This window comes from Pollachius pollachius (genome assembly GCF_949987615.1).
Source record: "Pollachius pollachius genome assembly, chromosome: 12".
Classification (NCBI taxonomy): domain Eukaryota; kingdom Metazoa; phylum Chordata; class Actinopteri; order Gadiformes; family Gadidae; genus Pollachius; species Pollachius pollachius.
In genome coordinates this window covers 2,695,474-2,708,033 of record NC_136945.1, presented here as the reverse complement: position 1 = coordinate 2,708,033, position 12,560 = coordinate 2,695,474, and the positions used below count along the sequence as shown (strand labels likewise).

The 12,560-nt window shown below is 45.7% G+C and overlaps 1 protein-coding gene across 1 annotated transcript in view; it reads left to right on the top strand.

Annotated features, from left to right (window-relative positions):
* erc2 (ELKS/RAB6-interacting/CAST family member 2) overlaps positions 1-10,194 on the top strand; it is a gene marked incomplete at its 5' end in the record, with an annotated part of 34,743 nt that extends 24,549 nt beyond the window's left edge. Inside the window, 9 exons of the mRNA XM_079748038.1 lie at positions 421-456; positions 2,004-2,203; positions 6,796-6,807; positions 7,198-7,312; positions 7,547-7,737; positions 8,652-8,799; positions 9,030-9,737; positions 9,874-9,937; positions 10,055-10,194. Coding sequence (XP_079604164.1) covers positions 421-456; positions 2,004-2,203; positions 6,796-6,807; positions 7,198-7,312; positions 7,547-7,737; positions 8,652-8,799; positions 9,030-9,737; positions 9,874-9,900 — 1,437 coding nt within the window. The 3' untranslated portion in view covers positions 9,901-9,937; positions 10,055-10,194. The remainder of the gene's footprint in view (positions 1-420; positions 457-2,003; positions 2,204-6,795; positions 6,808-7,197; positions 7,313-7,546; positions 7,738-8,651; positions 8,800-9,029; positions 9,738-9,873; positions 9,938-10,054) is intronic.
* Positions 10,195-12,560: the final 2,366 nt, after the last annotated feature.

Here is a 12,560-nt window from a genome sequence, read left to right as displayed (position 1 = left end):
TAAGTACATCTGAGTTATGGTAAACATTTATATATATACACATAAATATAATATTATTTATTAAATTAGACTTTATTTCCTGTGAGCACTGAATTGGCTAACTAAGAAACCATAAAATGCTACTGACTATCCATCCACTAACCCATGTTACACATAACTAACTCCCTATTTACTCTTTACTCCTTGTGGTACTCCCATCCTAACACGTCTCACATGTATGTCTGTAGAACAGGACTCTGGAGTACCTCTGTCTTAACGTGTGTGTTCTCTCGTCAGCCTGTTATCTCCTTCTGGCTAAAGCTAAATGCTAACTGTGCTCTCCCGGGTCCTATCCCCGTTCCCTCATCCTTCCTCCCCCTGACCTCGACCCCTCGACTCTCCTCTCTCCCCCTCGACAACATCCCTTTTTGCAATGTAAAGCAAGCTGAGCAGCTATTCAGTCAGATGAACAATCCTGTAAGTCCTCCCTCTCTGGAGCCTTTGAGGCCCATATTGAAGCATGAGGACACTGCCGCACGGTGCCGTGGCGCCGGGCGCTCACGCCTGTGTCTTTCTGTGCTTTGGCCCTAAGGCGCCCCGATGCATGATGCACTGTGTTGGTGTTGTGTGAGCACACTTCTCCCAGTGGACACTTGGTCCTGGTCCTTCTGGACCCTTTCTCTTATTTTGGCACTTTACCTCACTTGGTACGAGTAGATTGAGTATACATATTTTTTTGTTTGTCTCCTTTGAAATGGTTCTGCATCTGGATTATAAGCGGATGGTTTTTGCTTATATGTAGCACAGTTTTTTGTTTAATTATTTCACAAGGATTTTTCCAGTGCTGTTAAACATTAAATTAGTAAATTCCTTAAAACTGAGACTTATCTTAAAGAAATGGAAAGACCTTGAGCTCCTCATGCTTCAAATATGATCTTATTGGATTCCGTCGTTTGACTCGGACCCTCTTGTATCTTCAATCTCGTTGTTCTTTGACTGGGCATTGCAGAGACTCTCCAGCTCTGTTGGACCTGCATGACCGTGGTGTAGCTATGACGTTGCATGACCTGCTGTTGCTGTTGCCACGCTTTAGTGTTGTGTGGATGTTGTTTAAAACATGGTTAGATGCCCGCTGTAGTTGTGTATCGATTGACCCTCTGGTAAGGTGTTCCTTTGGCTTTGTGTACCTCTTGGTTTCTTTGTCAGTTTTTTGGTTGCACAACATTCTGAAAGGTGGTGTCCAACAGATTAGTTTCAAACCGTAGTCATTGATTATATTAACTTAGTCAGAAGTCAGAAGTAACCAACTGTAACTTTTAATAATAGAAACAATCCACTGTTTCTGATATAATTGAGGAGGAACGTGATTATCTTTTAGTTAAAGTGGCCCCTATTTTACACCAGGTGTGAGTCGGATCGCCATTACAAGCCAATGCAAAATCTGCATTGCCCTGTTAGATAGTGCAATCACAGGTGTACACCTAGATGTATGATGGATATATTAGTGTACATGTTGGCACAGTCCACTGGGTAGGCTGTTAGGTTAATCTCTCCATCATAGATCTAGGTGGACACTCTATATAAAAGCTCTGTTATAGGGCTCTTTATAATAGTTATGTTATAGAGCTCTTTAACAGCTCTATTAAAGAGCTCTATGCAATAGCTCTGATAAAGAGCTATTTCTCATAGCTCTGGTAAAGAGCTCTATGTCATAGCTCTGGTAAAGCTAATGAGGCAGCAGCAGTATTCATGCCAATGTATTCCATGCTTTACAAGGAGAGGGACAGAAACAAGCTAACTCAAGGGTGCTGGTGATAGAACTCCCATCAGCGATGCTAGTGTGGTGTGTGTGTGTCCGTATCTGTATGGTTTTGTGTTCTGTTTCTCTCCGTTCCTCTGTGTGTGTGTGTGTGTGTGTGTGTGTGTGTGTGCGTGTGTGTGTGTGTGTGTGTGTGTGTGTGTGTGTGTGTGTGTGTATTTATGGACTGTATATACTGTATATAACTGTGTCCCCCTCGCTGCAGAAGGCCCATGAGGTGGATCACTGCGGCCCCAGAGGGAACTCGGACTACCTGGAGCGGGTGAGGTTGCTGGAGAAGGAGGTGTCCTACTACAAGGAGGAGTCGGTCAAGGCCCAGGCGGAGACAGAGCGCCTGCTGGACATCCTGCGGGAGGTGGAGACGGAGAAGAACGACAAGGACAAGAAGATTGCTGAGCTGGAGAGGTGAGCACGCAACCATCTCCAACATCAAGACAGAAGCCTTACAGTATGAACGGATTTCTGATATTATGTCTATCTTTTTAACTAACATACACTATATATATGATCTGTCTATGGAAGCTATTCTAGGGTTGGGACAAGTCATAAATAATAGTAATTCTACCATAAAGACACCATTGAAGTCAGTCTAGTCCATTAGCAAGTCACTGGCTAGATTTAACTTAATACAATCCAAACACTCCTATTATAAAAATACATAATATTGATACACAATATACATAAATTCATAATAATTGAGTTAATTGTTGTTGACAGTTATGCTACTATTATAAAAATAAAGGTTTCAAACTTTGTGCACCATTACTTCACCAATTAATCCATCCAGGTGATTAATCCGTTAATCGTTAATCATTAAAATCCCTAATACAAATAGTTGTTGATAAATGGAAAAACTTGTTAATGGTTATTCTAGTATTATAAAAAATCTATATTGATAATTGAATGAACTGGTGTTTATGTTTTTTCTGGTATAGAGGTTGATAGTATGATCAATTGTTTAAGGATCTGACCGGTTTGTTAAGACCCCAGGTTAGTTGTTGACATATTTTATGAAGAGATGTAAATCAGACGTTATTTTGGTTCACCTCACCTCCTGTAGTGGTCAAGGCACGTTGCAGAATTGGGCAGTTGGCAATCAATTGACATCATCCTAAAGGAGTGCTCAGCAGCTTCCATATCCCTGTATCTATGCTCTGTCCAACCCTGGTTCTCTTCTAGTAGCCACAAATGGACAAATGAACCGGTTTGGATTCTGCGTTTACACGCCACTGCACATGCTCACAGACTTGGAGACTGAGAGGCCAGCAGTTAGAATAGTTTAATACTGAAAGCCCTCTTCACAAGCAGGTTGGAATACTATGGATCCAACTGTTTTGACCCGCCGGACGGAGTGGACCGGTCCAGAGGGGGAAAGCTACATCTGTGTTTAGTTGACAGTTCTTCACACATTCTTACAACTGAACGCTCTTGCTTTCAGAAATCAGAATTGCCTAGTTTGCCCCATTGCCTATCAGTAGCCACTATCTCAACACAGAGTCATAACTGGGCATCACAGTCTCTCAGTCCGAGCATGTGCAGTGGCTTGCAAACACACAATAGATATTGGTGAATTTGTCGGATTATAGGCACTATTGGAGGAAGCTACCTTGCCAGGGCAGTTTGTATGGCCTTAACAGGGTTGGGCAAAACAAACACACAGCTATGGGAGCAGCTAGAAGATCATTTGGAATATATTGGACGTCAATTGAAGGCAAACTGACCAATTCCGGGTCTACACAACAAATGGAGGTGAGTTGAGCTAGGTCATGGCTGATTGACGTCTCAATATAGCTAATGACAACCATTAGCTATATCGAGAGACTTCCAAATTTATTTACCGGTTAGATTAACAACAATATGTCAATATGACACTAGCAAGGCTAGTTACACTATATAATATGGGGTATTCTGCTATTGCCATTTATAGGTATCTTACTCACATAGTCTCTTTCACCTTAGGGTGCTAGCAGCACTTATAATCTTCACCTAAGGATCCTAGCAGCACTTCTAGTCTTTCACCTAAGGGTGCTAGCAGTTCTTTGTTACCTGTACAATACCTTGTACTGTACAACTGTCATGTGATTAATTTCATGTTTTGTCCTTTGCCATCCTTTCCCAATTCTGTCCTTTTCCCTTCTTTCTGGTCTGGTCTGGTCTGGCCTCTATCTCTCGCTCTCTCTCGCTCTCTGTCTCTCTCTCTCTCCCCCTCCCTCCCTCCCTCCCTCTCCTTCTCTCTCTCTCTCTCTCTCTCTCTCTCTCTCTCTCTCCTGTCTCTCTCTCTCTCTCCCTCTCCACATAATATTCTGTCCTCTACACCCAAACTAAATTGTCCACCTTCTATTTATCTCTACCTCAACCATTCCCCCTCCTACCTGCCTCCCACAACTCTTGCTGTCCCCGTCCCGTCCCCACCACCGGTCCTCCTCCCCCACACAGCCCCTCTCCTCCGTTCTCTGTCCCCCGCCCCGCCCCCCGTCCCGGGGGCAGAGCTCCCCCCACCCCTGAACCCCCTGTGACCGCTGCCCCCCAGCAGATAGGGGGCATGGTGTGGGATTTCCTGGGAAAGTGAGTGCTCTGCCCTGGCCCCTCAGCACAGCGTGGTTATAGAGGCTCCGCCCGCTGCTCCTGAACTCAGTGTTGGTTCTGTCTCGTCTCGTGCCCCGGGTCCCCCTGCACTCACAAATCTCTACACCACATGCTAGACACTTTGGTTTGTCCATTGTCTCCTCCTTTCTCCACCTGCATGTTATGAATATCCTGGAGTGTGATTATTATTAGTGTTGGGTTCACTGTGGCCTGTGTCTGTGTGTGTGTTTTTCCTGTATGTGTGCACTGTGGAGAGCCAAAAGGGTCACAACTACGCCTGATTGTAGACATGTACTGATTTAAATGAATGTACTATTTGGACTTTTGGGTTTTCATAAAACTGCTTTTAACGTTGTATTTCATTACGCCATCAAATGCTCTGTTTTAGTGGTTTAAATCAATAAAATAGAGCGTTCTAGATCTATTTACCACGTTAGATAGTCAAATTCAGGGAGGGGTAGGCTATGTATGGGGTGTAATACATGGTCAATTCTTTAAATACCCTGTAGGCTGTGTTACTATAGGCCTACATATGTTGTTCTTGATGTTCAGTGTAGCTGTTCTACCAATGCTCAATATTAATGTACCTTATAAAATCCATGCAGAGGATGGTTGAAGAATGTTTTGTTCACATGAATGAAGTCGCGTTCTCCTAGGCTCGCACATCTCTGTCTGAACATTCAATAGTTTGTACACTAGGTGTCATCCCATTACTTTAAATAGAAATTCCCCATGTTGTGGTAGTAGTATGATATGAGTAAAAGTATGTAAAAGACAGTGTTTTTAATAAAATACAAGGCCTAATAAAATAAAACGTTGATTATGAAAGCTCAAAACGCAGAACTTTACGTTAATTTTTAGGTCTACAATGAAGCTTATTTGTGACACTTTGGCCTTCCAAAGTGAGTTCACATTTGAGTTTGCATACTGCATCTCTTGTGCACCAGTGATGTGTTTTCAAATTGCATGCAGCTTGCAATAAGTTCATTGTCATTAGCATTTAGCAAGCAATATATAATAACACATATTGCATGACAGCGTGAAGATATTATTCATACTATTATGCAATTAGTTAAGAAAACAACTGCACGCATAATATATTGTACTATCATTTGTCCTGACTGGTGCACTCTATTTTCTGTAATGCAGTAGTTCTTTGCTTATCTAGTTTTAACTTTCTCGTGTTTATGTGTGACCTTTTCTTACGGAAGTATGGTGCTGTCAATGCATTTCATTGTAAATCACACCAATGTTTTTTTTAAGTAAATCATTTCTTACACAACTAATATGAAAAAGGTAAAACCTTTCCCACTTATTACACGTTACTAAAGACATTTTGTAGTGCACTTGGTGTGATTTGACAAAATGCCGTTCATCGAAACTCACACATATGCACTTTGTTGTGGGCTGTTTGTTATGGCATTTTCTATGTGTAGGAATATTCTGTTTTTATAGCTCCTTCTCCTGCCCTATCTCTCCCTCTCTCTCTCCCTCTCTCTTTCTCTCCCTCTCTCTCCCCCTCATTACCACCCCTCCCCTAAACACATGCTTACACACTTCCTCGAACTCATTAACCTTTGTTGCTTTGGTCCTGTTTTTCCTATACCTTCTTCTCTGCTAGCTAACCCTAACCATAACCCTAGCCCTTACCCTTAACCTTTCCTTAACCTTAACCCTTATCCTAACCTAACCCTCACCCTATACCTAGCCCTATGTCTACTTAACCCCCTGACTTAGCCAGCCCATGTCAACTTAACCAGCCCATGTCTACTTAACCAGGCCATGTCTCAACTCCTGACTTAACCAGCTCATGCCTAATCAACCCCTGCCTTAACCAGCCCATGTCTACTCAACCCCTGCCCTAACCAGCCCATGCCTCAACCCCTGACTTAACCAGGCCATGTCTACTTAACCAGCCAATGTCTCAACCCCTGCTGTAACCACAACCTCTAATTGTCCATGACTGACACACTAACCCCTTGTGGTCCGGGTTGTCAGCCCTTCTGTTAAAACATGTGCTGGCTCCGATGTGGCTGAGTTTGTGCTAACTGACTGCATGTCGGCCCCTCCAGGCTTGGCAGCAGATGCCCGTTGTTCGGCGTTGACGTGAAGGTGCATCCAGCAAAAAGCAGTCACATACTAAATATTTAGGCTGAGGATTACGGAGGGGGTAACCCTAACCATAATCCTAATCCTCATGGTTGGTCTGACGCCTTTTGCACTGTGGTTGTTGAGCAAAGAGCAATGCAGAAGATCCTTTGGATAACCTGTGGTTATGAACTGTGTCCCTGTTCATAATGGATCTGAGTGTGTGTGGTTCACTCTTTTCTTTGTATCTCTTGTTTCCTGTATCCCTGCTCCTCCTCTCGTCCATCAACATCTCCTTCCTCCTCCCCGCCTGTCTGTCTCAGTCTGGCTCCCAGGTATGTCCTGCACTCCAGGCATGATGCACTCCTCCTCCTCCTGCCCCCCTCCCCTCCGCCCACACACACATACCCACCCACAGACACACACCACACGCACACACTTTTTTGAGTCAACCTATGAGTCATGACCCTACAAGTCTTTCTGACACATTCCAAGGATGTGTGTCTGGCTCATCAGTGTGGCGATCTGTCCTGCCTATCTGATGAGGACCGTGTCCTTTCAAAGCAATATCCAGTCAAAAAGAAAGCATTATCAACTCATGTAAAAATCATCAACTACAGTACAGCCCTTTTACGTAACCGTTACACAGTGAACGTTTCCCTGTTGACATTTAATAACGCAAGGGTTCATTAGGTTGTTGGTATAACTGTTTGTGGCTCTTTCAGACAAGGAGGCAAAGAGCAAACTAAAAAGGGCCCAAACATTAAACTGGGAAGCAAAGGGGACAAGAAGGGCATGGGACAAGACCTCCGCAAAGACGGTACCATGGACCACTTGAAGGTACAGTATGGGGAGCTGTAGGTTTGTATGTTCATACGCGAGAGAGAGAGAGAGAGAGAGAGAGAGAGAGGGGGAGGGGGAGGGGGAGGGACTAATTGAGAGAGACTAATTGACTGAATACTAAGATATTATGAAACCTCCTGCCATTCCTGTGCACACACATTTGTGTGTGTGTGCGTGTGTGTGTGTGTGTGTTTGTATGTATGTGTGTGTGTGTTCGTGTGCGTGTGCCAGCTGGAGGAGCTGATGGGCACTCTGGAGAGGACCAGACAGGAGCTGGATGCCACCAAGCAGCGGCTGTCCTCCACACAGCGATCCCTGCAGGAGCGAGACGGCATCCTATGCAGTGTTGTCGTCCCGCAACACTGCATAGAGGGGGGAAGTACGGAGCGCCGCACACAGCTGGAGGAGATCCTGGAGATGAAGTCAGTCATCACACTGGGAACACATACTGGGAGCACACACTGGGAGCACATACTGGGAGCACAATCATACTGGGAGCACATACTGGGAACACATATTGGGAACACATACTAGGAACACAGCCTTAGCATCATACTGGGACAGCATTACTGTCATATTGGGACAGTATTAGTGTCATACTGGGACAGCATTCATTTCATATTAGGACAGCATTATTGTTATACTGGGACAGCATTTTTGTCATACTGGGACAGCATTAGTGTCATACTGGGAACACAGCATTAGCATAATACTGGGACAGCATTAGTTTTATATTGGGACAGCATTGGTGTTATACTAGGACAGCATTAGTGTCATACTGGGACAGCATTAGTGTCATACTAGGAACACAGCATTAGTGTCATACTAGGAACACAGCATTATAGTCATACTGGGACAGCATTAGTGTCATACTGGGACAGCATTAGTGTCATACTGGGACAGCATTAGTGTCATACTGGGACAGCATTAGTGTCATATTGGGACAGCATTAGTGTCATACTGGGACAGCATTAGTGTCATACTGGGACAGCATTAGTGTCATACTGGGACAGCATTAGTGTCATTACTGGGACAGCATTAGCATCATACTGGAACTTCATAACCTGAAAAGTTAGTATTTACTATTTGTTTAAACAAAAGTTATTTGTTTAAACAAATAGTAATATGTAGGCAATGGGGTATGTTACATAAAATGCATCTGATGCTGAATTCAAACAAAACGAGCAAAACAATAGACCCATTGTTCAGTTGGAGACACCACTCAACCAGGCATGGCCCCTGGTTAGCTTCAGGGGCCCGCTGTGTAGTTGGATACTGCTTAAGTATCATATCGTGTCATTTTCTTTCTTTCTTTTGTCTTTTTGATTTTGACCAGACAAGAAGCACTGCTATCGGCTATCAGCGAGAAGGATGCCAACATTGCCCTGCACGAACTTAATGCCCCTAATAATAAGAAGAGCCAAGAGGAGTTGCTCTATCTGAAGAAGGAGAAGGACAGACTGATGCACCAGCTCAAACAGCAGGTGAGGACCTCTACCCCCTATGATGTCCCTCAGCAGTGTGCTTTCAGAAGACTAGCCTAAGCCTAGCCTCTTGAGCTGCAGTAGAAAAGGACAGACTCACACTGCAGGCCAAACAACTTCATCTGCAACAGCAGAAATGTGTATTCTGCAGCTACACTTTGTTATTGTCACCCCATACTGCTACCTTGGTACTAGCTTTGTATAACAACGTGTTTTCTTTCCGCCTCCAGACGCAGAGCAGAATGAAGCTCATCACTGACAACTATGAGGACGAGCACTTCCACCCCAACAGCCCTCACGGCCCCCCGCCGCAGCCCCTCCATCCTCAGCCCCAGCCCCACTACCCCCACGCCCCCCACGCCCCCCAGCCCCACTACTCCCACGCCCCCCACGCCCCCCAGGCCCTCTACCCCCACGCTCCCCATGGACAGCACGCCCAGCCCCCGGGCCAGCACCCACACGCACAGCAGTCCCATCCCCAGGGGCACACGCAGCCACACCCACCGCAGCACCCCCAAGGGCACCCCCAGCAGCACCCACACCCACACCCACAGCACACCCAGCAGCACCCCCAGCAGCACCCCCAACATCCCCAACAGCACCCGCAACACCAACAGCAATACCCTCAGCAGCACCCTCCACCCCACCAGCGCCACAGTGCTCCCCAGCCCCACCAACAGCACCCGCACGGACCCCTCCCACAGCAGCACCCTCATCCCCAGCACCCCCATGGCCCCGTTCAACAGGGGCCTCATGCTCAGCACCCACACCCCCAGCACCCTCTGCACCCCCAGCACGCACCTACACAAGCCCCGCACCCCCAGCACCCTCCGCATGCACCCACACATTCCCAGCACCCACGACACCCGGCGCCCCATCACCGCGGGGGGCCCAACCGCGGACCACCCCATGCTGGCCACCGGCCCGCCCCCGACCAGGTCAGACTCATTCATCAGTGTTGTGATGTTATGTCCACCTTCTTCAGTATGTATGTGTAGTATTGTTATTCTGTTTGTCAGCGATACTTAATGTGCACCACCTGAAATAATAAACTCTGTTACACACCTCCATCAGGACGATGAGGAGGGCATCTGGGCATAATCTGTACCGGGACAACCAAAGCACCAGGATCTGAAGGGTAAGATATATGATTATGAGACCCATGCAACTTGGTATTAATTAAATTCACTTGTCTTATTCCGACATTCTTTCAAGAAACTAACTGTTTCATTTTCTCTAAACTGTCGTTTCCAAGGAGGATTGAGTCTCTATTGGAGGAGCACCGTTATGCCATGATGATAAAACACATTGACTACCTGACCAAACCTTTATTGATTTCACTGATGGAACCACTTACAACGGAGCCTTGACTGGGGGAGGGACCAGGTGGACGAGCCAGGCGGGGACACTGACAGCTGAGCAGGCAGCATCCTCAGTCAGGCGACACCAGGAGCACCTGCAGTGACAGGTGACAGTGTTCATAGACCCTTTGAGCCCTGTTTGTGTTGCAATTTGTAACACAGGTTACACTAGAACTGTTCTCCGGGGGCAATGCGGCAGAGGGCCCGACTGAAGAGCGTGGATCAGGTGGATTGAGAGATCTGCTGTGGCTCCAAACACCAATTCGCTGCCTGACTTCCCAAAAGGATAGTGTGTCAGAGAAACATTAAAAAAGAAAAACAGAACCTTGCATCTCTACTGCCACAGAGGCCTGACCTGGCCCCCTATCCAGATACTTGTCTGCCTGCCCAGATACCTGTCTGCCTGCCCAGATACCTGTCTGCCTGCCCAGATACCTGTCTGCCTGTCCAGATACCTGTCTGCCGCCCTCCTCAGGCCACACAGCCCTGCTACACTTCCTTCCACACATCCAATGACATTGAGTCCACCCGTTACGTCCTCACTTTATTTACCGGCTGGGGTTTGTGGCTCTGCCTGCCTCGCCCCTCACTTAGCCAGCTCCAGCTCCACCCCCGGGGGACGCCTGATCAGCCAGGTGTCACTCACGCTCATCTGACGTGGTGCACAGTGGTGCCCTTCCATTCACTTAACATTGTACTAACAATCAGCATACTTGCATGACACGATTATGTAGTACTGGGAGCCCAGCAGCTGAGCCTAGGATCTACGAGGGAGAATCCCCTGACCACTGGTGTCCGCCTTGAGCTCGGTCTGCAGAGCAGAGGGCTGGCTGTACGACGATCCCCTGCACTTTGTGTTGGCCTTGGTGAAGGCTGCCGTCCATCCTCATGTTACCTCATTTGATTACTAGAAGCAGTTAGTGGATTAATCTATGCAGATTTTAAGTTTGAATTTATTTATCTTTATCCTTGTGAAAGGATATCAATCAAAGTATGTTTTCCATTTCGATCAGACTGACCATGAGAATGGCCAGAAGATATATGTACATTATTCAGATGTTTTGGGTTTCTATGACTATGCACCTTCACACCCCCCTCCCTTTGTAGGAATCTTCCTAATGGTGCTGCTGTTGGTGCTTCACCTAAACGTTGTCTAATGACCTGGTCAAGAGCATCGTTCAATTACTGAATAGGGACTTGATCCCAAAATGGGCTTCAACTATCAACTATTGCTGATGATCGAATTGTACATATATATTTAAAACAACTAAAATGAGTCTGTGTGAACATGAATCATTTATCTGAGCGGTTATGGTCCTCTGCATATGATGCCAATATAAATACTGTTGTTGACTATGAAGTGAAAGTGGTGTTTGGTAGATATTCTCGTATAGGTCAATCATCAGCTTATTCACACCTATGTTATTCATGTGTCATACAGTATATTACCCATTGATGCCCATCGCCTCCTTCCCACAGGTCCTCTCCATGTCCTAGATCATCTGTGTGACCTCCCCTACCAAAAAAGTATTGCAAACATAGTGACTTGTTTTCTCCCTCTAAAGATGGTGGCCTGCACCTATTCCAGAACTGTATACATATATTAATATATATATATATATATATATATATATATATATATATATATATATATATTTATATATATATATATATATATATATATATATATATATAAAGAGAGCTCTATAGAGTATGTCTATATGTAGTTTGAATATTATTCCACAAAGGAGAAAGACATTTTTTATGTTCCTGCTTTTAGTTCGAAGGGTGTGCACTGTAAGGCAGACTTGTTATATAGCGAGCATGGAGACCTAGCTCTGGTCTCCATTGTTAGAATCTCTCTCTTGATGTTGAAGAACATTCCCTTTCTAGTTATAGAAGACTGGTCTGACGCAGTCCTATTGCTCAAGCAGCTAACAGGAAAACCACAATTGGTGTGTACTCCACCCTAAAGTAGAAAAGGCAAAATATCTGCGTTCCGGTAGGAGCGTCTAGACCAGGGTGAGGGTTAGTCGGGGTCTGCCTGGCCCAGGGCAAACCACTCAGAAACTCAATGGGAACTAAGGAGGCAGCAAGAAGAAGCCTATGGGCCTGATCTCTGCTCTGAGAGTGAGGACTATCCTCATAGCAGTGTCTCTCTGGAGTTCCTGAGTGACCACGTCTGACAGATCATCCACTCCCTTCCCTTTTCTTATGTTTTGCGTCGTCGTGGTCGTGCGGTCGTGAGCAGCAGTGGTGACAAGCGTGTCCGTAACAGTAGAACTAAAGAAAATATGATGAATATTCCAGCGTTGTTTGACCGTAGAGTGGAAGATTAGACTGTTATCGCCCACCTCCCCACCAGCCCCTCATCACATCATGGTGCCTGAGTGTTTCTCC